The sequence below is a fragment of the Bos indicus genome, chromosome 4 (genome assembly GCF_029378745.1).
Source record: "Bos indicus isolate NIAB-ARS_2022 breed Sahiwal x Tharparkar chromosome 4, NIAB-ARS_B.indTharparkar_mat_pri_1.0, whole genome shotgun sequence".
NCBI lineage: Eukaryota > Metazoa > Chordata > Mammalia > Artiodactyla > Bovidae > Bos > Bos indicus.
In genome coordinates this window covers 38,760,044-38,787,670 of record NC_091763.1, presented here as the reverse complement: position 1 = coordinate 38,787,670, position 27,627 = coordinate 38,760,044, and the positions used below count along the sequence as shown (strand labels likewise).

Genomic DNA, 27,627 nt, shown 5'->3' with positions numbered 1-27,627 from the left:
CTACTGATTTACACAACTCATAGATTTTCTTGACTCATGACCAAAGTTCACAGCACTTGATCTTAACAGCATATGATGTCCTAGGAGTAAATATGTGTTAATTTTTCCAAAGATAGTACTGAAGGAAGAAACCTTATATACCCTCAGTGTACGGGCCCAAACCCACCTCCCCAAATTCCCTGAAACTAGTCTGAACAAAGGAAAAGAAAGATACAATCAAAGTTAACCCATGATTCATATGCTTTAAGCCTAGGTAGTTAGCAGTGGACAATTACCAATAGGCCTGTGGTCATACCCCAATAAGAATAAGCATAATAGATGCTAGGATGCTCTCAAACATGGCTCAACATTGTTGTATCCGAAGAGTGAGAAGATTGCTCGTATTCACCCACACCAGTCATCACTGGTTCAAAGCGTTGAATTCTGTGAATTCCTGACTCCATAGAAAGCCCTCAAGCAAAGATCTATATATGCTTAGAGTAGGAAGCTAGACAACTGTGTGTGTGCTCTGAAGAGCTGCGGGCAGGAAACCAACATCTACCACAGTCACATAGCGAGTCCATCAGAAATACTTACTGAGCACATGGCTCAATCAAGAAACGATTTTAAAATACTGACTAGCTGACATTGTGACTTCCTGAGGCTTCCATTCTTCAATTTTAAATGAGTCACTGGACAGCCATGGTCTCTAGATTTCTCCCATCTATATATTTTGATGTGTCCACTAAGTAACTATTTTTCTTTAGATTACACAAGACCCAGTAGCTGTCTTCCATCTATTTTGTTCAATGAGGCTTTGATAGATTTGCTTCTCCTCCAACAAAACTCAATTGTCTTTTAATTCTTTAAAACAAAGACAAAGCTATTTCTCCCCCACTTCCCCTCCTCTCCACCCCGGTCCCCGCCACACTGGAAATGTCTCTGACATATTTCTGTAGAAACATGTAAAAGCATAAGAAGATTCTATACTGTTATTTTTCTTTATGTCTTGAAACGTCAAGTCAAAGTATATTCATTCATCTCTGAAAATCAGTACCTGTTTCTGAGGATGGATGTTTTGAGATAGAAGCATCCCCAAACTAGCTTAAATCAACCACTTGCCTCCTAGCACAACTATTCTGGCACTCTCTTCATTACGGTAGAAAGGAACTGCTCTAGATCAATTGCTGCTACCTTTCATTAATATAATGGAATGCCATTCAGTTTTATTTAAACTGGAGTAGAAATCAGTGTTTTTCTAGGGGATAAATTACAGCTTAAATAATTTGAGCTACTTCTCTGTGAAAATAATTTTGCTCACAGTAAAAAAAAGAAAGGTTACTGCAGAAGAAATAAATGAAATAATTTCTGACATTTTGAAGCACTCCATTCCATCTGAATAATACATAACTGCTTTGGAAACCAACAAAAAACTTCCTAGTAGCATATACTTCATTAGCCTAGTTTTAGTAATTGCATTTAATTAAGTCATAATTCAAAGAGCTTTTTAAATTCAAACTGTTCAGTGACTCAGATATAACATCTCTAATTAAAACATGTATGATTGTTAGAATGTTAATTTATGAAAGTCACAATCCAAAAGATTCTCAAGTAATCCAAAAGACTCAACAGAGTCCTAAGGAGTATAATGCATTTCATCTGTTGTGCAAAATTTTTAAACAACGGACAGGGAAAAGGAATTCTGTGGACCGTGCTCGGTTCCTCAAATATGATGTTCTTGAGATTGATTGGTTTCATCTCTTTGCTGTCCAAGGCGATCCCAAGAGTTTTCTCCGGCACCACAAATCGAAAGCATCTAAAAAGCACTTTTAGAATTCTATTCCTTTGTTCAATTCTTAGTCTGTGGCAGCAAACGAGTAAATTGATACAGCCAAAGTTGTTTTGTCGTCTCATTTATTAGCTAGGGAAAGAACTCCAACTTCAAAGGGCTGCAATGATAAATTTAAGTTCTGACTTACTTGAAAGAACTTTGAAATTTTAAGATGTGCATAGATTATATATACAACTTTCTAGTATTCAAATTATTTTAGGACTATTTTATACAATTATAATCAATGCCATTACTTAAATAACCAAAAAGTATTTGTGTTAGAGATGTGATTATATAAACAGAACAGACTAAGAGAAGGTTGAAACGGAAATAAGTATTTCCTAAAAATAAAAATGGCACTCAACTTGGTTAAACATAAATAATGATTTTTGTTGCTGCTGTTGTTCAGTCACTAAGTCGTGTCCAACTTTTTGAGACCTGAGGAACTGCAGCATACCAGGCCTCCCTGTCCCTCACTATCTCCCAGAGTTTTCCCAAGTTCATGTCCATTGAATCAGTGATGCTATCCAAACATCTTATCTTCTGCTGCCCTCTTCTTTTGCCTTCAATCTTTCCCAGCATCAGGGTCTTTTCCAATGAGTCGGCTGTTTGCATCAGGTAGATGAAATGTTGGAGCTTTAGAAATTCCAATGAATGTTCGGGGTTAATGTTCTTTGAGATTGATCACTGGTTTGATCTTGCTGTCCAAGGGACTCCTAAGAGTCTTCTCCAGCACCACATATCAAAAACATCAATTATTCAGCACTCAGCCTTCTTTATGGTCCAGCTCTAACATCCATACATGACTATTGGAAAAACCACAGCTTTGACTATATGGACCTTTGTTGACAAAGTGATGTCTTTGCTTTTTAATACACTGTCTAGGTTTGTCATAGCTTTTCTTTTCAATAATAACACTTAGACAGTTTTTAAACAAGAAACTGAGGGAAAAGAGACATTGACCAGCTTAAGTACTTGACTAATTGAAGATATTTTAATCACAAGAGGCTGATGTCACTTCAGTGGAGAGCAGAAATCTTGCAAAAAAGCAAGCCAATTACAGAGTTGTCTACATTTTAAACTATGCTTCCAGATGTGTTACTGAACAAAGGATACTCATCTTTTGATCAGAATCACTTCTCTCCTAGCACATAAGAAACTCAGTATGAAAACTATTTTACATTTAAAGAAGAAAGAGATTTCAAAGTTAATATCTAGGTGAGAATAGAATATATTAGCAGCCAATTAACCTTTACAGACACTATTTCCTCCCTAAAAAAAGTAGAAAGCTGTGTTTTTTCCTCCAATCTGTTGCATATTTTGGCATCTCTCATGGATTATTTGTTTAAAATAGCTCTTCTAGAAACACTGAAGAGAAGTAAACTGAAAGCAGGTCAAGTTAAATTATCCTCTATATTTCATATTTTAAAGGTAAATTTGTCAAACTATATATCAACAGAGTACAAAACAAAGCTAAAAATTATTAACCAAGCTGATAAATACTAATATACATAATATCCTTCCCATTCACCAAATAAATGATATAAAAGTTAGTTATATGATTGAACTAGTGTTATTTAGAAATCGTTCAGAGACTGTGCAAAAACAGACATAAGTATAGAAAGTTGATGAAAGCTTGAGCTAAGAATTTTCATTTAAGAGCTTAATACAAGTATTTAAAATACAATTTTCCAGATAAAACAGAGGACAATCAATTAAATTTGAACTTCAGACAATAGTTTTTTGTAAAAATACGTTCCACACTTATAATAAGAGATATATGTTATTTATCTGAAATTCTTTTTTATTTTTAAATTTTATTTTTAAACTTTACAAATTGTATTAGTTTTGCCAAATATCAAAATGAATCCACCACAGGTATACATGTGTTCCCCATCCTGAACCCTCCTCCCTTCTCCCTCCCCATACCACCCCTCTGGGTCATCCCAGTGCACCAGCCCCAAGCATCCAGTATCGTGCATCAAACCTGGACTGGTGACTCGTTTCATACATGACAGTATACATGTTTCAATGCCATATAACTGGGCATGTTGGGTTTTTTAAAATGTGCTAAACCTGGCAACCCTAATTTATAAGACAGTATTATATAATTTAAGTATATTTTATATTATTACCAACACTTTAAAAATTAAATGTTGTTGCAGGAAATTTTGGAGGGGAGAAGGATGCTGTATCATTAAACATTAGCTTTGAAATGAAATTTGGAACAACGATCTCAAAGGAGTGATATCAAAATTACAAACTGCTCCAGTCTTTAGAAAACTTAACTACCCATAAAGGCCAAGGGATATTTGCTTTGCAAAGTTGGAATAAATGCTTAGTCAAATGTACTGTATGCTTCAATGGTATTGTCAATTTTATACATATATTTACCTGATATTGTTCATTTAATTCTCATTTTGAAATATACTAAGGAATCATCAAAATGTTTACATTGGTAACTTAGTAGCAGTATGTTAAATTTTGAAGGCTGTCATATTTACGATCGCACAGATCACCTAAACTGATATCCATGACCTGACAGGCCAGGTACATACACACTTACATTCCAACTATAGTTTATTTGATCCTCCCACCCTAGGTCAAATAGTATAACTTTCTCAGACAGAGGACATTCCTGTTATCAAAGTACAAAATTCTGACACCTTGGTAGAACCTGAAAACTATTTTAAGTGATGCTTAAGTACTGTCCATTCTGCTCCCAGCAATCCTTTTTGGTTCTCCCTGTCACCAAAGCATGACAGACACTAAAAAATACAGTGGGCGGAGATCTTCAAAGGTGTTTTCTGATAAAACACAAAAAAATTCTTTAAATAGCCACTCTCTGTCTTCTTCCCTCTCTGTTCCCATAACCTCCATCCACAGTAAGTATTAACATTACTTGCATAGAAAAATAACAGACAATGATCCAATATCATTCTTTCAGGATTGTTTTTACATTTGTCAGCACAAAACTTTAAGTGAAATGTTTTGTTATGAAATGTGTGAGTTTTGTATGTATACAAAGGAAAACCCAAGAATCTGAGATTATCAGCCCTCATTTCTAATTCCAGAAGAAGAACAACATAATACATAAAACATATATGCATGCTCACATAAACACTGAAAAGACTTGCACTGAATTTAAGGAGGTATAAAATATGATTCAAAGAATAAATCCCAGTTAATCTTTATAGACCTGTCTTTTGTAAAACAGGTTATGACAATAATAATGATAACATTATGTCATTTTACTGATAATTTAGTATGTAAACATACTCTCTCATGCAGTGCTCATCTCAAATATTAAAGATATGTATATTATTATAATTTGGAGACGAGAAAACGGAGGTTTGGGAAGGTAAGCCAATTTCTCAAAGTTACTTAGTAAGAAGCAACACAGAATTGGAATCCAGATATATGTTAAAGCTTCCATATTTTCCTCTGGAGCAAATGAACATTCTTCTTTCCCTTACTAATTTCACATCATATGCTATATATTTTAAACCTGTGAATATTTAATAAATATAATAAACCAAACAAGCATCTTTAATATGGAAATATCAAATGCAAAATCTCTCAATTTCTGAATAACAATGTTCCCTTCCAGTGAGCTTCTGAAATGATATTTTTTCCCATTAGCAAAAGGAAATCAGCTTCACAAAGCTAGACTTTTCTTTAAATTGGTCTCTGGGCTTCTTCAACTCTCCCTCACTGATTATTGCTAGCAAGTCAAATTATTGAGATAATGCAGATGACATAAAGAGGAAAACGACAAAGGGTACAGAAAATAAGGTTTCACCAGCTCAAAGACTGTCTTCATTACTGCTTTCATTACTGTTTATTTCACTAGAGGGCAGTCTAAACAGACAGCTGAAAGTTAAGGAGAAACAGAAATACAGAAGCAAGATATAATTACATTTGGATAGAAACATATCCAGCACGGCATATTTGCTTATATCGTATCAGTATCATGTACTGTAATATTTTATTTGCTCCCTCATCTGATTCTTAAAACATTTCAATTCACTTAAAATTTTAAAAAGTCAAGTTTAGAAACAAATGAATTTTGCATCATTAAAGACCTGGTGCTAATATGTAAGATTTAAATTTTAAATGTGTGCCAAGATATCATTACAAAATACCTATTGGCAAGATGATAAAAATTAATTTTATTCAAAATGTGTTGACACACTATGCAGACAAGTTAATTGCCCACACATTTGCTTTAATTCACTAAAACTTGCTTTTAAATTTAGGGACAATCAATGCCAATAAAGCCTATTTAGTGACCTATTTTGTTGTCATCTCCTTACTTTTGGTTTCTATTTACTTTTGGGATCAGGTGTCCCAGCAGGAATCTGCCTGTCACCAAACTGTCTGGTACAAATAAAGCCGCAGGGAAGCTTGAGAGCAGTTAAGCTCCTGCCATACTCAGTTTTTAACAAGCGAGAAGCTCGGAAATCAATCTACAAGCAGCTCAAGCAACAGTTTGCCCAATTTTTCTGGGTAATCAACCTGCCCTTTATAATTCCAAATAAATACATAGCCACCCTATTTTTTCTTAAGAAAATATTATATATATATATATATATATAAAACAGATATATATGTGACATACATACATATATTGCATTTTTTCTTAAGAAAAATTATATATGTAATGAACATATATAATATACATTTCACATTTATATTAACTGCACCTCTGAAAAAGTATAATTGAAAAAGAACCATGATTTTTAGTAAAAGAGTAAATAAACCCATATTTCTCAAAGGAAAAAAAAAAGATTCATGTATAAAATCTCAAGTAACAGATAATAACCAAACTATTCATCACTAAAGGGCTTCCCAGGCAGTGCAGCAGTAAAGAATTTGCCTGCCAGTCCAGAAGATGCAGGAGACATGGGTTTGATCTTCTGGGTCAGAAAAACTCCCTGGATGAGGAAATGGCAACCTACTCCAGTATTCTTGCCTGGAAAATTTCACAGACAGAGGAGCCTGGCGGGCTACAGACCATGGGCTTGCAAAGAGTCAAAAACAAGTGAACACACACACTTAAACTTTAGTCCTCACTTAGAATATTTTTTCTTTCTCCTTTTGTAATTGGATGGAGAGGGGGAGTGGAAGGAAAGCCAAGGAAATTTCACTTTTTGATGAAAATATGCTTGCACGTTATAATCAGTTGTGAAAGTTTCTTATATTGTATAGTTTCTGTATTAGCAAATTGACTAGTACCAACATGATTCAACAGACTTTCTCTCAAACCACACAATAGATGTTTATACCTTTGAAGTCTAAGTATTTGACGAATTTAATTTGCTCAACAGTAACCTTGAATTTTACATCTCCTGAAGAACTTGAAAGCTATTGAAAGATATGATTCTTTGGCACTGAAGCAGAGCTATGAATTATAGTACAACTGCCCATCTTCATTCTGAATTCACAAAGCTTTCAACATGGCCGAGCAGTGCTTTTGTAGCGAGACCTTGGCTTTTCTAGTCATTGCTGTATTTTTCTGAGTCACATGGCATGACTCAAGACAATTCATAATCATCAATGAAATACCCTTGACATTTCACTGAGAACGGAAACAAGAGCAAGTAAGCCAGACAAAGCTTCAGATGCCAGACAAGCCAGCATTCTATAGTTCCACAACTCTTGGTGCTTATTCTGTGGCCGTTCAGATTAGAAAATAAGAGTTTGATTAAAATGGTGTATAACTCATTTACAGATTAAAATTATTCATGTTTCCCACCACTTGTCCTTGCCACCCCAAGCTGGTAGCTCATTATGAATGAAAATTTAAAACTAAAAGCCTGTAATATAGAAGAAACCAGAGATTAAAATCTAGGTCATCAAATGAATGACTTTCTGAATCAGAATTTCAGAGAAAAACCTGTAAAAGTTACAGACACTTCCGGGAAGCCTTAGGATTAACATCTATGATACTAAAATAATAGAAACATTGATATTCACTGTCACGTAGTTTCATTTCCCTTCTAGTCAAAGAAATGGACTTAAGTCAGCTTGAATATACGATGGGGTCATTTTCACTCAGCACAAATATGATGAAAAGGAATTTAGCAGTCAAACATGTATTTTAGATTTATCACAACTTAAATTCTGTAATCTATTCTCTCCTGAGTATACTGCATGTTCTTTATTTCACAACCAAAACCCCTCAGAACAAAGAAACATTTATCAACATGGATATGTTGATTCTGTACTATTTGCCTTATTGACTATCTCATGTTTTTTTTGTTTGTTTGTTTTGTTTTTTAATCTTTACAACCATGTTTAAAGAGAAACAACACATTTGCAAGCATAACTGTTCTCAATTAAATCGACTAATTATGTGTATGTGAAGGGTATTTCATGATAGCAGGATGCTGTCTACTTGAAACCAAGTGGGAAGAATATAAATTTTTAAAGAAAGCTAAATTGGATTGCTAAGCAAATTTCAGTTATCTCAAATGCTTAAATCTACTTGTCAAAGACCTGCATGAAGGCTTCCATGCATAATTTTCATTAAGTATCAAAATTCTGTGCTAACATTTCTGATATTATCCCCTTTTTATTGTTTAAAAAAACTGTGGTTTAGACATTAGTTAGCTAAAAATCACATAATAGGAAACAAACAAACTAAATCTTTCTGGGACCCTGGTCAAAATTTATTATTGTTTGCCACTTCTAATATCATAGGTTTTAACTGTTTCATGGCTCAAAAAATCATTTTAGACTGAATGTTATGTAACAAAATAACCTATTAAATGAAGCAAGAAGCACATTATAAGCTGAGAATCAATAATTCTAATGTACAAATGGTAACTGCAGGGTTTCTATTTAGAGTATGTTCTGATTTCTCTATCTTCATAATGGTTTACATTATATTTTATTTTCTTCATCATATTTTCTAATAATGTACTTTAAAGTGGAATTTATGATATCCAGCTGGTACCAAGTGGATAATTACATATACATGTTAATATTTGCAGGAACACATAAGTCAGACATTCCTTATTTTGACTTTGAAAATGTGATTAATACTACCAAAAGCATAAAAGAAAATAAATCCTGGTAAGAAAGAGAAATGACAATCAGCATATTGCTTCAAGAAAAGCCATGACTTAATTGTTTTTACCATGTCTTACAGACTTCTTGGATGATAACAACTGGCTGAAAATGTACAAAGGAACACAGCTAAGACTGTTCATCTTAGCGGAAGAGTCCTGTGAGCAGAAGGCCTGAACTTTCTCTAAATTATCTTTGGTTCTCTCTTTTTTTTTTTTTTAACTTTCATCAACTTCTATCAAATCATTACTTAATGCAAAGATTCTGGAACCTGCACATAGCCATTTTGGAAAAGGGAGGGAAGATAGGAAAACTGCCAACATATGACATTCTAAAATAAAAGAAAGAATTAAGATCCATGACTCTTCAGAGGGTCAGAGAAACTGTAGATCAATTCTTTAAATTAAAGGGTAGAGGGAGAAGGCAAGGGGGGGAAATAAAAGAAAATAAAAGATAGAGGAGTTCAAAATATTAGTTTATAAACCAATATAAGTTGGCAAAGAAGCTGCCAGAACACAGAGAACTAAGTGGGAGATACAAAAAAAGATTATTTATTGAAAAAAGACACAAGAAAACAACAAAAGCACGGATGCAGGTGAAAAGACCATCATTCTAGACAGGCTTCAGAAAATCATATCAAATGAAATGTAACTGAATAGAAATATATTTTTTAAAACCTGTAATAGGGAATATACAGTTATGGAAACCAGAAATAGAGTCCCAACTTACACTAAATAATATTCTTGAAAAACCATGAAAAATGACACACAGAAATATTCAAAACTATGCTGAAAGTAAACATAAACATCTCTGAAATGAAATTACAATTTTAATAAGAAGACATCAAACAATCAACAATCAGATGTATCACTCCTTGTTCAACCTCAAAAACAAAGAACATATCATTAGAGAATCAGTGAAAAGAATCAAATCAATTCAGGATGGAAACCAGGGGCTAAAATCAGAATAGCTTAGTTAAGTAGGTTGTGTGTGTGTGATTTAGTTGCTCAGTTGTGTCTGACTTTGTGACCGCATGGACTGCAGCTTGGCTGTCCATGGAATTCTTCAGGCAAGAATATTGGAGCGGGTTGCCATTTCCTTCTCCATGGGATCTGCCGACCAAGGGATTGAATCCTGGTCTCACACACTGCAGGCAGATTCTTTACTGTCAGAGCCACCACGGAAGCCCCTTAAGAGTTCTTGATGGCCACGAAAACTGACAGAAGACTGTAAAGTAATGTCCCAAAATTTCGAGTGGGAAAAAATGCATACTTAGTCAAGGTTTTCAAGCCCAAAATGAAATGCTCAGATATTCTCAGTCACACAAGAACTCAGGAATTAAGGAATCTCACAGCTCGTCTTGTTCCAACTACTTCACAACAAAATGCATTCAATCAAATTATGAATTTAAAGAGAAAAAAATAAGGGCAGTAATGGGAGAATTATCATAAAAGTTATACTGATAGCATTTAATCTATCAAATTACAGAAGCAGTATTAAACACTGTGGTTACAGAAGTAAGATGAATCTTAAAAGTAGTAGTTTAAGAAGATTGGGGGATGTATGAAGAAAGTGAGAGAATGCACGGACATGCTAATCTATTCAAATAGAGCATACTCTCCGATTATAAGTCTGTACACTCTGTTATATTGACTATATCAATGAATTTTGTATGTATATCATGAAAAAATACATGAAAAAAGTAAAAACAGATAAACTGAACATGAGACAATGTAAACAAGGAATGGAGTTTAGGCAAGATTTTAAGTTTTCTTTTGTAATTATTTTAATTTTTAAATCATGATACTAAAACTTTTACAAAAACAATTAAGGTATTATAACTGTAGGGAAAAAGCGATTGCATAGCCCTGATTATTACTGTTATTGCTATTTTGTTATTAACTAAATCCAACTTCCCAGACTTCCCAGGTGACGCAGTGGTAAAGAATCCACCTGTCAATGCAGGGGATGCAAGAGACATGGTTTCGAGGAGTAGGAAATGGCAACCTGCTCTAGTATGCTTATCTGGAAAATTCCATGGACAGAGGAGCCTGGTGGGTTGCAACCCATGGGGTCACAAGAGTTGGCCATGATTGAGTAACTGAGCAGCCATACTACTCAGTTTTTTTGAGCTCTACTTGCTTATTATAATTTTCTTTTCTACCTCAGGTCTATTTACTATTCAGTTCCTTTTTTCCAACCTTTAGAACTGCATTTAGACTAATTATATTTATTTTCATAATTAGTAAGACTTCCAGTTAGTGTCTGTCAAGCTTTCTTCAGTTTTAAGACCCATGAAAGAGAAATCACATTCCAGTTATTTACCCTGCCTCACTGCCAAAGGATTCTCAATGTCTTGACTTTGAGGTCACAGAGAACCTTATGGCGAGAATGTAAGAAAAGACTTTGGAAAACAAACAAAGGATTCCACTTGATTCTTATACGATCCCTAGGAGAGCTGTACACACACTGGTGAAACATTATAACAAAATAGCTTTTTCTACTTTTATAATTTTTGAATCTAATGATTTAATTAACATATAATATATCCCATGGCACACAACACCACAATTCCCATGATAGCTGATTCTTACAACATCCAGCAATTACAAGCTCTCTTGATTGCCTTCTCTCTCAGACCATAATGTCTTCTAACAAAGCAGAAGTAGGCACTTAGATATTGCTATTTTACAATGAAATTCATACAAAACTCCATATTTTGTATCATTAATTTTGGCTAGAAGTAATATTTGGCTTTTTTCCCCTCTTTTTGTTACCTGTGCTGCCTGGATTTTACTGTTGTTACTGCTACAAACACACATTTTTCATGGATAGTTTGAGAAAAGCAGCAGTTATTACTTTCTATATACAGCTTTGTGTTATTTAAACTACTCTGTTTTGATATTTCCCTGACTTCCTAGTTTAAAATTTGTACATCTTGTTCATCTTCTTTGGTGTCTAAAATGTTTGTATCAGAAGGATATATAAAGCTCCATTTCCCACCATCTTATAAAATTGTGTTTATTCTTTTAAAAAATCTCATTCTCTTCTATCGAACTGACAGTCTAAAATCTTATTTAATTATGTATATCCTGGGCCACTAAAATTCTGTAAAACAAACCTGTGGATTCCCCCAGTTCAGTAGAGTAGACTTCTGATTCATAATTTGATTAATAATTTCAAGATTATTCTGCCTGTGGGATCCCAGTAATTCAAATAAACATGGTGTTTGTAAAGAAGAAATGGATGGTTGCATGATATATATGGGCCTGCAACAGAATTTACACACGAATTACAGTATGTGAGCAGTTCTGGCAGAGGGAGAAACAAAGGACTGTGTGTGCGTGCACGTGCTCAGTTGCTCTGTCGTGTCTGACTCTTTGCAACCCCATGGACTGCAGCCCACCAGACTCCTTTGTCCATGGAAATTTCCAGACATAAATAATGGAGTGGGTTGCCATTTCCTACTCTAGGGGATCTTTCTGATCCAGGGATCGAATCTGTTTCTCTTGTGTCTCCTTGCACTGACAGGCACCATCTGGGAAGTCCTGAAATAAAGGATTATGACTTAATTTTGGCTAGATGAAATGGGAGAACTTGATCTCATCTGAGGTAGAGAAACAAACAGATGATCAGGGTACTGGGTGGTGGTGGCGGGTTGGAGGGTGGGGAGTAGGATGGAAACAACAGCTCTTCTGGGCATGTTAGTGCCATGCAGGTGAGACATTTAAATGGAATCAGCAAATGATCAGTTGCATAAATGAGCCTAGAGCTCAGAAAAGAGATTTGGGTAGAATTCTATATAATTTCAACAAAATGGATGCAGTGTCCTGGGAGAAAATATGGGCATTAAAAACAAGCAGGTTAAGGCTGTTCCTTAAACTTAGAACAGCTTTAAGACTGTTCCCTAAATTTAAACTACAGAAGTACTGTAGAGCTACAGTACAGAAAGAAGTACTAAAAAAGGAGATTAAGAAGGAATAAAAGGTGAGAAAATAGGAAAACCAGAAAAATGGAGTTTCCTGAAAACTAACAGAAGAAACGTGTGCTTGATGAAAGAATAAATAGGAAGTGGTACACTAAAATGATAGGAAAGGACCAAGTACAGAGAGAGATAAAAAAGTTCATTAGATTTGATGACCTGAGGTAAATGTGACCACTGAGAATATTTTCACCGTGGATGAATTTTGTTGTTAGACTGGAGTTGGCTGGCCACTGGATGAAGATGAAAATGAAAAGATAGAGCAGGTCTACCTTTTTTTCTTTTTTCTTTTTTTTGAAACTTGAAGAATAAGACAAAAGAAATGTGGCAAAACTAAAAGAGGTGACTTTTTTTTAATGATAAAAGGGAACCAGTTTGTTATGTTGATGAGAAAGTAAAACAAACAAAAATGTTGACAACTTAGAATAGCATGAGGAACAAAATCCATTGACAAACTGGCTTGTAAGGTTAAAAGACGACACAAGCATGAACTTTAAAGAAGAAAGCTGATTTGCATGAATGGAAATAATAATTTATCTAAATTTTCATAGTATTTTCCTATATGTAATCAAATCCAGCACTAAAGTCCAGTTAATATTTTTTCAATCACGTGGATCAATATTCTCTAGGTTTCATTGTCTTTTCTTTTAAACTTATAAGTTTAATTCAAAGACCTTTTTAAAAATGCCTTCTGTCTACTTAAGAGACTTACTTGATAGACTTCTCATTGCAATACTCCCAACATTATCCAGACCCATGTTTCAACAGTTTTCATGTATTCTGTCTGAACACATATCATCCCTCCATTGAAACACAGTTCTCATGGTCATTTTCTAGGTGACTCCCAAAGTCAAACTGTATCCTACTAGTGACTAAACCCCATGACTGTATATTAATTGCCTGCATCTTATCACTTGGCTTCTTTATAAAAAGCTCCAAATTTCATCCCTGTAGTGCCAGTCCTTCAGGAACAAAAGCTCTCTACGCCAGTTCTTCAATTCCTGAAGCATTCTCTTTCCCATGGCAATATGTGCAAACATTAACATATCTCTAATGCCATTAAAGTGAAACCATTCCAACATCTAATGCTGCTGCTGCTAAGTCGCCTCAGTCCGGTCCCACTCTGTGGGACCCCACAGACAGCAGCCCACTAAGCTCCTCTGTCCCTGAGATTCTCCAGGCAAGAATACTGGAGTGGGTTGCCACTTCTTTCTCCTACATCTAATGCTATTCTCAATATCAAAATTATCTCTGAAAATAGAGTTATTACCCTAGGGTCGATCATAAAGGATCTACAGTAAATAGAAATATGTATTAATCTCTGTACTTCCTAAGAATATCTTTAGATACAACTTTTTTTTAATTCTACTAAGGTCTACCAGGGTAGTTTTAGGCAGTAAATAAACTAGAACTTCATACAATCAAAAAGACAAATATCAGTAAGAACAAAAAAAAATTTCTTAGTCTCATGCTGAGTACCTGTCACTTCCAAATGCACTGATTTTTCATAAATGGAATGTAAGTAAAATGGATTTAAGTCAATTTAATAAGCAATCATCTATTGGTTATTATGGGCAATACATATTTTCCTTCTTAAGCAGATATACCCAGCCACACTTAATCATTAAGAAGCAATGAGAACTTCTTAAAAATAATAAGGCTTGAAGAAGATAGTGCATCCTCTATTAAAATTACCATTTTTGAGACCTTCAAAAGTGCTAAGCATAGTCCCATAAATTATCTCATTTAATTTCAAAGAGCTTTTTGGAAATATGAATGTATTTAAAAATAGAGGACATTCAGAATGAACAAGAACTATAATAATATAGGAAGAAAGCTGAAAAATTATCAGAAATCTATTTTCATGCATTTATTTGCTGGAGGAGGACTGTTTTCTACAAAAGGAGAAAAACATGAAGAAGAGTTTACAGGGATATTTATAAGATGAGGATAAGGTTGCTGCTGCTGCTGCTGCTGCTGAGTCGATTCAGTCATGTCTGACTCTGTGCAACCCCAGAGATGGCAGCCCACCAGGCTCCCCGGTCCCTGGGATTCTCCAGGCAAGAACACTAGAGTGGGTTGCCATTTCCTTCTCCAATGCATGAAAAGTGAAAAGTGAAAGTGAAGTCGCTCAGTCGTGTCCGACTGTTAGTGACCCCATGGACTGCAGCCCACCAGGCTCCTCGGTCCATTGGATTTTCCAGGCAAGAGTACTGGAGTGGGGTGCCATTGCCTTCTCCAGAGGATAAGGTTAAGTCTCCTCAAAGACTCCTAAGGAAAAGTGTGTCTGCCCTATTTGAAAGAAGAATTAAATAAACGGGCTTTCCTGGTGGCTCAAACAATAAAGAATTTGCCTGCAATGAGGGAGACCTGTGTTTGCTTCCTGAGTTGGGAAGATCCCCCCGGAGAAGGAAACAGCTACTCTAGAATTTTGGCCTGAAAAACTCCACGGACAGAGGCGCCTGGAAGGCTACAGTCCATGGGATTGCAAAGAGACAGACATGACTGAGTGACTTTCACTTTAAACACATGGGAATATGAGAACTAGCTCCACAGTCTGATGACGAGAAAGGCCTCAGATTGTTATTTTTGTTAATGGGTTGTATGGGCTTCTTATATATTTTGGAGATAAGCCTCTTATCAGATATATGGTTTGCAAATATTTTCTCCCGTTCTCAGGCTGCTGTTCACTGTGCTGATTGCTCCCTTTGCTGTGCACAAGCTCTTAGTTTTGTGTAGTCTCATGTGTCTATTTTGGGTTTTCTTGCCTATGCTTTTGGTGTCCCTCCATAAAATCACTGCCAAGAATAATGTCATGAAACTTTTCCGCTATGTTTAAGTGTCTTACAGTTTTAGATTTTTACCGTTAGGTCTTTAATGCATTAGATAACCAACAAGCATTGGTGAGGATGTAGAGAAATTGGAACCCTTGCAAACTACTGGCGAGAATCCAAAATGGTGCAATCATTACACAAAACAGTATAGTTGCTAAAAAAAAAATTAAAAACAAAAAACAGAACTATCATTTAATCCAGCAATCCCATTTGCAGCTATGTGTCCAAAAGAATTAAAATCAAGATCTAGAAGAAATAATAACACTTTCATTTTCATTGTACCCTTATTTAAAATAGCTAAGATATGGAAATTTAGAAATTTGTTTGTAGTGATGCTTCCTAAGGGCCACTTACTTGACTTTGCACTCCAGGATGTCTGGCTCTAGGTGAGTGATCACACCATCGTGGTTATCTGGTCATGAAGATCTTTTTTGTATAGTTTCTCTGTGTATTCTTGCCACCTCTTCTTAATACCTGCTTCTGTTAGGTCCATACCATGTCTGTCCTTTATTGTGCCCATGTTTGCATGAAATGTTCCCTTGGTATCTCTAATTTTCTTGAATAGATCTCCAGTCTTTCCTACTCTATAGTTTTCCTCTATTTCTTTGCACTGATCACTGAGAAAGGCTTTCTTATCTTTCTTTACTATTCTTTGGAACTCTGCATTCAAATGGGTATATCTTTCCTTTTCTCCTTTGCCTTTAGATTCCTTTTTTTTTTTTTTCCTCAGCTATTTGTAAGGCCTCCTCAGATAACTATTTTGCCTTTTTGCATTTCTTTTTTGGGGGGAAGGTCTTGATCACTGCCTCCTTTACAATTTCACGAACCTCCGTCCATTGTTCTTCAGGAACTCTGTCTATGACTAACCTAGACAGCATACTAAAAAGCAAAGACATTACTTTGCCAACAAAGGTCTGTCTAGTCAAAGTTATAGCTTTTCCAGTAGTCATGTATGGATGTAAGAGTTGGACTGAGTGCCAAAGAAAGCTGAGCGCCAAAGAATTGATGCTTTTGAACTGTGGTGTTGGAGAAGACTCTTGAGAGTCCCTTGAACTGCAAGGAGATCAAACTAGTCAATTCTAAAGGAAATCGATCCTGAATATTCATTGGAAGGACTGATGCTGAAGCTGAAACTCCAATACTTTGGCCACCAGATATGAAGAACTGACTTATCGGGAAAGACCCTGATCTTGGGAAAGACTGAAGACAGGAAGAGAAGGGACGGCAGAGGATGAGATAGTTGGATGGTATCACCGACTTGATGGACATGAGTTTCAGTAAGCTCCAGGAGTTGGTGATGGCCAGGGAAGCCTGGAGTGCTGCAGTCCATGGGGTCACAAAGAGTCAGACACGACTGAGTGATTGAGCTGAACTGAACATGTGGAAACTATCAAAACATCCATTGACAGATGAATGGATGAAAAAATTATGGTATATAAATACAATATATTATTATTCAGCCTCTCTAAAAAGTAGAGGGCTTCACCAACAGCTCAGCTGATAAAGAACCTGCCTGGCAATGCAAGAGACACAAGAGACATGAATTCGATCCCTGGGTCAGGAAGATCTCTGGAGACGGAAATAGCAACCCTCTCCAGTATTCTTGCCTGGAGAATTCCATGGACATAGGAGCCTGGGGGGCTACAGTCCATGGGATTGCAAAGAGCTGGACATGACTAAATGCACACACACACACACACACACAAAGTAAAGATTCTACAATAAATACAGCAACATGGATGGATTTCGAGGACATTGCACTGAGTGAAATAAAGAAGACACAAAGACGAATAGTACGTGATTCCACTTACATGAAATAACTAAAACAGTCAAGTTAATAAAATCAAAGACTGGAATGGTGGTTACCAGGGTTTGGAGAGGAGGAAGAAATGGGAGTCAGTAATCAATGGCATAAAATATCAACCAAGCTAGAGAAACAGCTATGAGCGTCAACCACACAACACTACCCTTAGGTAACAACGTACTGTACCCTTACTTATACTTTCTTAAGAGGATAGATCTCATGTTGTGTTCTCATGACAATCCATTTTCTATAAAGAAAAGTAAGTTTGATATTTTGTTCACAGTGGATGTTTTGTATGAACTCTGACTTTTTAAAATGGTACATTAAAATATTATTTATCTATGTTTTAAAAACTGTCTATGGTTAGGAATAAGGTCATTTACCCTCTTTCTGCACAGAATACCCTAAGACTGCAGTTCAAAGGCTTTACAGTTAGGGACGCACCAGTTGATAGCAGCTTGAGCAGAATGGTATTTCTTTCATCAGAGCAATGAAAAGAGATTGAGTACCAGAGTCAAGGCAGCTGGGAGATGCTCACTGGACTAGGCAAACAGCCATCACAGGTCTTGTACCAACCTGGATGTGAGCACCTGAGATGTATCTCAAGGTTTCTAGTAAATAGCTTCTTTGTTATGGAGCTAGGGAGGGCACAGAGCATCTCACAAAAATAATTATGCCAGTGGAGACAAAAGAACCAAGATTTCTATATAAAGAAATTAATATCAAAAGATTGCTAGTTTTCTAAAATTGCATTGCAAGTTAGTAGGAAAGCCAGTACTTAAAGGAGATTTGCCCAGTGTTCTGGACCTATACCACAGCTGTGGGCAAACATATTCAGACATTAAAAATGTGCAGTTTCAACAAACTTTAAAAATTATTCCTCCAGAAAAATTGACAATAAATGTTTAGAGTAAAATATGGATATCTCAGTACTTTTAATTTAAAAATTACTTACTTATACACTACTGTCTTATTATGTACTGCTGCTGCTGCTGCTGCTGCTGCTAAGTCGCCTCAGTTGTGTCCGACTCTGTGCAACCCCATAGACGCCAGCCCACCAGGCTCCCCCGTGCCTGGGGTTCTCCAGGCAAGAACACTGGAGTGGGTTGCCATTTCCTTCTCCAGTGCATGAAAGTGAAAAGTGAAAGTGAAGTTGCTCAGTCGTGTCTGACTCCTAGCAACCCCATGGACTGCAGAGCACCAGGCTCCTCCGTCCATGGGATTTTCCAGGCAAGAGCACTGGAGTGGGGTTCCACTGTACTATAGTTATTTTGGTTATGCTTTAGCCAAAGTTTTTTTTATCCCCAAGAAGTTTACATTTCAGTGCTGAAAAAATATGGTAAAAGGAAAATTATATAGGGAGTATATACCTGAATATGAATACATGCTCAGCATTAGAGGACCATATAAAACAAACAATGAATCCAAGATTGGTGGATCAAAACCAAAAGGAAATTGGGGAAGAGATGAAATATTCTAGGCAGAAATTTTCAAAAGGTGAGAAGAGGAAGGAAATACTGTCTAAGGAAAACATCAAGTAGTTTACTCTGCTTAGGACTCAGAATTTCAGGGAAAGGGTAATAACTACTGGGAAAATGTTGCAATGGAAAATTTACTAAAGATAAGATGGGGCAAGATCATGAAAGGCCTGGTATACCTGGTATACCATTCCACTGAAAATGGAAAGTAACTGCAGATTTTTAAGTAAGAAAATCAATCGGATAAAAGTTTATACAGCAAATCTTTGTAGACTCTACATTGATTTGTAATGCTGATACATTTTTCTTCATCTTTTCATTTCTTTTGCGGTTGAGAAATTAAGATAGTAAACCTCACCTTAATGCAAATAAGGGGTATCCAAAAACTGTAATAAAATGCAGCTCAACTTATAGTGAAGTTAATGAAATGAGTACATTCAAAAGCTCTCGTGACAATTACAATTTAATATCTACCGATGATAATAACTGACTCTAACTTAAGTATCAATGAGGATGATTTTGTGTGTTCTTCATGGTTATAATTTTTAGAACATGGCAGTAATTCCAGGAATCTCCCCTTAATGTAGTAATGTAAAATCAGCTCAATCCTGGGATACACAGGCAGCAGATTAGGTTTGAAAAATATAGAAGATTCCATCCACCTCCCCATTTCCCAAATCAGACACCTGTCCCAAGTTCTCTCTACCTTCCTGAGAGGAGGGAAAAAAAAAAATTTACGAAGCTCCAATTAGATCTACATTTGCATTATTCCAGCACATACTGTCATGATGCTTTACTTGCAGGAGTTCTACTGTATCATCGTATACTATCATGTGACTTTGGCTTCAAAAGAAATAATAGTGAGGACAAAATACTTACTAGAATATATTAAAAATTATTTTTTTAAAAAACAGTATTGGCTAGGTAAATAATGAGTGAATACGTTGCCTTTTTTTTTCAATATAAGAAAAAAAAGGGGTAATCAGGATAATGGATCATTTAACGCCCCTGGTTATTATTTTCTACTCTGGTGTCTTATAGTCATTTTACCATGGGCTTTTATGTGCATGCACAAACAAACAAGAGTCAGATAACACATATTTGTCTGGATCTTTTCTATTAAATTGGTTTCCCACAATTTGGGGGTAAATCAGTTTTGCATTGTGGCTCCTTTTCATCTGTCTTGATGATGAGGAGAAAATTGGTAAGACTCAAAAAAGCAGTAGTAAAAAATTGATTACTTCCCTATGTAAGAAGTGTTGCAAAAATATACTGAAATATGAACGCTCTTGATTCCAAAAAATGACTCTACCAAAGGTAGAAACTGACAAAGACTAAATCCATTACAGACTAAAGTATCTTGATAATCTTTTAAATTCATTCATTCTTTCATTAAGACAAAATGCCACCTTGCCCACCATTTTTCATTTTTTACTCCTAGGAAGTCAGCACTTTCATATCCAGCACCTGCACAAATTTAGAACAGTGTTTCTCTTATACATTGTAACCAAAATGAATATAGTATGATTTCATAGTTCCCATATTCACAACTGTTTGTGCTGCAATCAATAAAGGTTAGGCTATTTCATGAAATGATAAGGATAGGTGAAATAATAAATATACAATGCCAGTGCCCATTAATTTAACTCATATAAACACAAAATTCTACACAGTACAACTTTTAAAGCAACATTTGAAAATATTATTAGAGTAGGGTAATTTAAAAATATATATATAATTAAAACTAAATTAGGAAAACTAAATTAGCCTGATTAACACTCAATAGCATTCAACTTCACTAGAAAAATTTCTACTGTCTAATTTAGTTTCTCTGTGAAGCTAGAGCTAAAAGGAGGCTCGTCAAATGTTTTATTTACTGGCCAATTTAGCCTGTCTGTACTCAGCCTTCACAGTAGCAAGCTGATGCTAATAAGCCATACATAAGGATCCCACTTATTAAAATACAAATTAGGTACCCCTTATGTTTATACATGTGTAAGTACAATTAATATTGCAGGCTTAGTTGGAAACAAAATTGCTTTAGTTAACCAACCATTGCAATGCAATCAAATGAGATTTCAGAAGCGAATGGAAAAGATCTGTTCAGTAGAAATAAAAGCAATTATTTAATGCAGAACAATTAATTTTCCAAGCTCCTTTTTCCTTCTCCCACCTGCCCTTAATAAAATAATTTGCCCCATCATACATGAAATAAAAAGTCCCCTTTAATGCCAGTAAGTTGTATGCAGACCTGAAAGGAAGCTGGTAGACACAGCTTATTTACAAATATTGGTTTGAACTTGTAAATGCATGACCACATGAATCTTAATCCATTTAGAGTATACGCCTTTTGTTCCTTCAATTGTACATCCAACTGGGAATTGAGTGGAGCTGAAGGACAGCGTGAATTACAGGAGCCCTTTCTTGTTGCCAGCATTTTAGTGCTTTGCCTTTTGTTCTTGTTGTTCTTGAGATTTCTCTACAGTACGGACTACAGAATGTTAATCAACATTTTGCCTAAGTAATGTTAATGAAACCACCCTACTTATACTGGAGGGAAGAACTAGCATATTATATTTCTTTTTGAAATGTTAATGTACCTTTTAGTAAATTATTTCTGCCTTCTAAATCATCCTAGTGTTAAATTATTAAAGGGTGGCATTAAAGAAGTATTGCACTGATGCAAATAGTTAAATCCTTCAAAAGATAAAAGGCTTATAAAGTTTAAAAGAAGGATCTTTTGGAGTATGGAAGAATTTAACTTAAATATTTTTAAATGTTTGGTTAAGAAATTGATAAATTTGCAGTTGTTTTGCCTGTGTTCACAAAATAAAGGGAGATTTAATAATTACCAACCACTCATGAAAGTGAACTTAATTTTTTTCATAGTCTTGAAGGATTTGTTTAACCTTACTGTATGTAAATGAATTGTAGCATCATCTAGTTTATCAGAGAAGAAAACAAACAAAAGGGAGGAAAAGGATCTCCTATTTTTGCAATATTTACTTATTTGAATCCAAAGGCAATCTTCATCCAGGTTCTATTCTTCAAATATAAGATCACTATTGTCTCAACAGTCCCTCACCTGTGTTATTTCAAAGGGAAGAGCTACTGTAAAGACTTCATGGAAAATATCATTTCTTAACATGCAAATTGTGACAGATATGTATACTGTGAACACCATTTATAGTTAATCAAGAAGGGTACTCAGGAAATGAGTTGACAGGGCTCTAAAGTGCACTAATTTGTTTTCCCTTAAATGGTCTCTTTTAATGTCAATCACTATGTTCATAGATCTTGAATAAATTGTGAAGTAATTTAGGGGGAAATTTAGAACTGAATTTGTTCAAAATTCTCCCACACAGTGATGACTATTTGCTAAGAACTCCTAAATCTGGGTAAATCATTTACTTTCTATTTAACAATAGAACATCTAGTGATGGCATCTGTCATTGTGTAACTGACTTGTTCTCTTGCATAACTTTTCCTAGCCATACTTCTGTATGGATACAGGCACTGAGAGAGTAGATTTTAAAAAGCTATATTTCAAGGTAAATTTTTACACATTTTGATATCCAAAAAGTATAAATACTGCTTAAAATTGGTGATGTATCATAATTTGACTGGTTTCCCTTTTTTTTTCCTTCTTAGCTATACATAAATGGTAAAGTGCAATACAATAGATGATGGTTTAGATTAAATAAAAGAGTAATGGCTAGCACACATTTAAGAGTTTTCATGTCATCTATTAAGAGTTTTCATGTCACCTACAATGGTCACCCATTACTTCTATAAGGAAAAATAAATCATTGCCATAATGTTAACATAGCGTTAATGAGTCAACATATCTGGGAAAGGAAATTTTATATACTACATTCCTACTTGTAAAGTTATTTTCATACAGCATTTCTCCCTAGAAAATTTGAAAAGACATACCACTAATAAATGACTGAAATATTACCAAATTCCTTTAATGCAAGATAAGCTTTTGAGAAGACCAGTCTAATCTACATGCTGTGCAGTCTGATTTGAATGAACTTAAAATTTTTAGATTCTCAGAATTACTCATGATTAAAACTAAAAGCACCAACTTACTATATCAAGACTAGGCAGACTACAAGGTCTAACTTTACAACTATTATGCTTTTACTATGCCACTTCTAAGAGGGGAGGAAAAATAAATTGCATTAATTATCAGTTCATCAAAAGAATATTTGGCTATTTTTGGTTTATTCAAGCCACACCAAACAAATGCAAGTTTAGTTTCCTTTCATGTAACAGCAACAAACTGCATTGTAAAATCTTCACTGGATGAGTTTAAAATTTCTCCTCTATATTGAAAAAGACTGCATTTTAACTTAATCATTAATTTTTTTCTTTATATATATTTTATGGATGCCATATTGACCTGTGCATCTATAAAAAACAACTGTGGATTAAGCCAGTATCTACATGATACCAATAAATCAAGCAATATGATCAATCCAAATGAAAGAATTGAACTGACAGTAATCAGAGTCTCAACTGAGTAGACTAGGAGTTTACTTAAGAAATATAAATTGGTAGAAGAGAGTAAAAGTAAATAATATCAGAACTAATAAACACAAAAGACTATTTAACTATTACCCTATAAGTAAATGAAGTGCCATTTACTATATTTTCCTTTGATATACAATATAATCACAGAAACACAAAGTAAAACTGCTAATTTCTAAACCTTAAACCTTAATTCCTAAACACTAAACAAGTTTAGTGTTGTATTGAAGCACAACTTTATCTTGAAATTTGAGATTTTTGTTTTTCAAAGACAATTGAACAGTATATTCAAGCTGTCATTCTTACTGTAATCATATTAGAGAAAGATACTTTAAACGGGGGAGGACACAGTTAACATTCCCCAAATGAGTTGTCTGGAACTGTTCTTGCAGGAGGAGAAGGGGACGACAGAGGATGAGATGGCTGGATGGCATCACCAACTCGATGGACATGAGTTTGGGTGAACTCCAGGAGTTGGTGATGAACAGGGAGGCCTGGCGTGCTGCAATTCATGGGGTCGCAAAGAGTCGGACATGACTGAGTGACTGAACTGAACTGAACTGAAAGAGATGTTCACTATAAATGAAATAACTCAAATATTTGTAACAGAAGTCTTTTAACTATTAAAGTCAGACTTCTTCAAGGACATAAGAAGATAAGACAAAGCTACAGGTGGGAGGAAGGAAGGGAAGGCAAAAGGGAGGGAAGAAAGGAGGGAGAGAAGGAAGAAAGGAAAGAGGGAAGGAGGAAGGGTGGGAGGGAGGGAGGCAAAAAAGGAAAGGAATTCATCACAAGAATTTCTGAGATTTGTATAATTCACCCCAATGACTCTTGAAGCACAAAACTAGTTTTTCAAAAAAAAACTCAGACAAAAGTTAGTATCCTCTGATATTTGTAAAAACAAACCAGAACAGACAATAAATAATGTCTAGCTAATGTGGAACAAATTAAAGAAATCTTAATACATTTATTCTAACTTCAATTGTATTGCCCACCAAAGTGATTACATTATGCATGGCATTTCTTAGAAAATGCTACTTGTTTTTCAACTACTATATTTTCATAATACATGCAAAGATTATTCATATACTACAGTTTAATGTTATTTTTGTTATTAATTTTATAAATACCTTGGAGTATGGGATAATATTTGAAGGTACTTTTTAAAATGAAGTATAGTGAACTGTTTTTTGTCCCAAAGTCCATCACTAAAAATATATTTTAAATGCAACCATTAGGTTATCAAAACACAGGACATTAATGTAAATATTAATTCAAGTAGTTTAAAAGGGTGCTTACTGCGAAATCCTCTCTCCACTGGTGGGCTGCTTGAACTTTCTCTGCTTCCAAAGCTAGACGCTGCAAAGGAAACAAGATTCTTAGAATTCAAATGACCACATGATTATATAATTGTTATATAATGCTTGGGTTTTCAAATCGATTATTAAGACATAAAAGAGACGTTCCTTATTTGTGATTCATAAATTCTAAATGATTTAATAACCTAATTTACTAAAGTTGATATATATGTATTTACTCTTAAATGTAAATAGCATAGTACTCTTGAATACCAGTAAGTTTACTACCTCTGCCTCTTCAGTAGTGTGATGCCATCTATCAATGACTAACAATTATTTAAGAGAAAAGCTTTGATCACTAGAGTATGCTGCTGCTGCTGCTGCTAAGTCGCTTCAGTCGTGTCCGACTCTGTGCGACCCCATAGACAGCAGCCCACCGGGCTCCACCGTCCCTGGGATTCTCCAGGCAAGAACACTGGAGTGGGCTGCCATTGCCTTCTCCATTGTGTGAAAGTGAAAGTGAAGTCGCTCAGTCGTGCCCGACTCCTAGCGACCCCATGGACTGCAGCCCACCAGGCTCCTCTGTCCATGGGATTTTCCAGGCAAGAGTACTGGAGTGGGGTGCCATTGCCTTCTCCATCACTAGAGTATATTAATCGGTAAAACCTTGCTTTTAATGAATACCTTTATAACATATACTGGAAAGAAATGACATTCGGAAATCAATAAATATGGGCTAAATTTTGTACACACACATTCTTAATAGCATTTTTAGCTTATTTTTTAACCAAAAAAGACAAAATTGTAATAATTTTCTCCTTGGTAAAATACATTCCTAAGAGTTTATTCAGATACCTGTGAGGAGCAAACTATCAATCCACACACTCGAAAATGGCTTTATTTCCCCTTCTTTCTTGTACTCCAAAGTCATTAGAGAATTCTAGTCTGACTTATTTACCTTTAGCACTTCTAAAAGGTTATTTCGTTAGGTTTCGTTGGAGATGAAATACCTATTGTCAGCCTAATGATTTTTTGCAGATAAATTTTTTTCCAATAGTTTTTATATTTTCTCTCTGTATTTCCCACTGATGCTATCACGTTCTCCATTGGGCTAAGTTTTCACAAAAGACAGTAACACTTAGTGATTAAGAATAGATTAAAAACTAGACTACTTGGTTTTAAATACTAACCCTGCTGCACACTAGCTGTGCAAACTTGGGAAAAGTTAAGTTTCTCTTCCTATCTTCTAATGGGAATAGTGTCAAAATCTACCTCATTGATTGCTGAAAGAATTAAATACTATACTACACTATTTATAAGCTGCTTAGAACAGTGCCTGACAGACAGTAAGCAAATATATACATCAGCTATCTAACTGTGAAGGATAATTATGATTACATCTGTACTCTATGTCACTTCATCTGTATCCTGCCCCCTAGACAGCTAGGAGACAGGCAAAATAGGACAAGTTTAACAGTAAATATATGCATTAAACTAATTTATTTAGAGATAGAAACGATCAAGTTAGGCTTTAGAAAAGTGTAAATCTCATAGTGGTTTGCTGTTTCATGTTTTTGGTCTTTCAGTATAAACTGTACACTTCAGTATGTGGTCTTGTTGTGGAAGTCTAGCCCAGACGAGGAATGGAAACATTCTTTAAGATAAATTTTATATTAGTATATTGGCTGTGTATGTGTGTGTGGGGGGGGGCTCAATCGTGTCTGACTCTTTGCCCCCATCAGGCTCCTCTGTCCATGGAATATTCCAGGCAAGAATACTGGAGAGGGTTGCCATTTTCTACTCCAGGGGATCATCCGGACCCAGGGATAAACCTCCATCTCTTGCATCTCCTGCACTGGCAGGCAGATTCTTTACCAGTGTGCCACCTGGGAAGACTGTACTGGCTTTATTCCCTTTTATATAATACTGTGAGAGTGAAAGTGCAAGTCACTCAGAAATGTCTGACTCTTTGTGACCCCATGGACTATATCATCCATGGAATTTTCCAGGCCAGAATACTGGATGGGTAGCTGTTCCCTTCTCCAGGGGATCTTCCCAATCCAGCGATCGAACTCAGATCTCCCACGTTGCAGGCTGATTCTTTACCATCTAAGCCACCAGACAAGCACAAGAATGCTGGATTGGGTAGCCTATCCGTTCTCCAGCAGATCTTCCTGACCCAGGAATCAAACTGGTGTCTCCTGCATTGCAGGAGGGTTATTTACCAGCTGAGCTACCAGGGAAGCCCATTTAATGCTATAACCCATTCATTTTTCTAAACTATGATGTACCTATTCACAATGACTACAAAATATTGCCTAGTGGGAAATCTCAAGAGTCTCGAAAAGTGAAAGTGAAAGTCGCTCAGTCATGTCCGACTCTTTGCAACCCCATGAACTATACCTATAGTCCATGGAATTCTCCAGGCCAGAATACTGGAGTGGATAGCCTTTCCCTCCTCCAGGGTATCTTCCCAACCCAGGAATCGAACCCCTGTCTCCTCCATTGCAGGCAGATTCTCTACCAGCTGAGCCACAGGGAAGCCCAAGAATACTGGAGTGGCCTACTCCTTCTCCAGTGGATCTTCCCGACCCAGGAAACCAACCAGGTTCTCCTTCATTGCAGGTGGATTTTTATCAACTGAGCTATCAGGAAAGCCCACTGAATCACTGTAAAGGAAAAATTCCCCAGTGTGCTTAAATGACAATGGTTCCGGTTTATCAACTACTAGGCAGTGATGTAACTTAGGAGAATCTAATAAATGTTAGAAATTGTACCAGGGAGAGTAACCCAAAAAAGACAAAAAAAGAC

The 27,627-nt window shown here is 35.6% G+C and overlaps 1 protein-coding gene across 8 annotated transcripts in view; it reads right to left on the bottom strand.

Annotated features, from left to right (window-relative positions):
• CACNA2D1 (calcium voltage-gated channel auxiliary subunit alpha2delta 1) overlaps nucleotides 1-27,627 on the bottom strand; it is a 520,469-nt gene that overhangs the window by 213,303 nt on the left and 279,539 nt on the right. For all 8 annotated transcript variants that reach the window (XM_070787669.1, XM_070787670.1, XM_070787671.1 and 5 more), the window contains exon 4: nucleotides 24,818-24,877. In XM_070787669.1, the coding sequence (XP_070643770.1) occupies nucleotides 24,818-24,877 (60 nt within the window). The remainder of the gene's footprint in view (nucleotides 1-24,817; nucleotides 24,878-27,627) is intronic.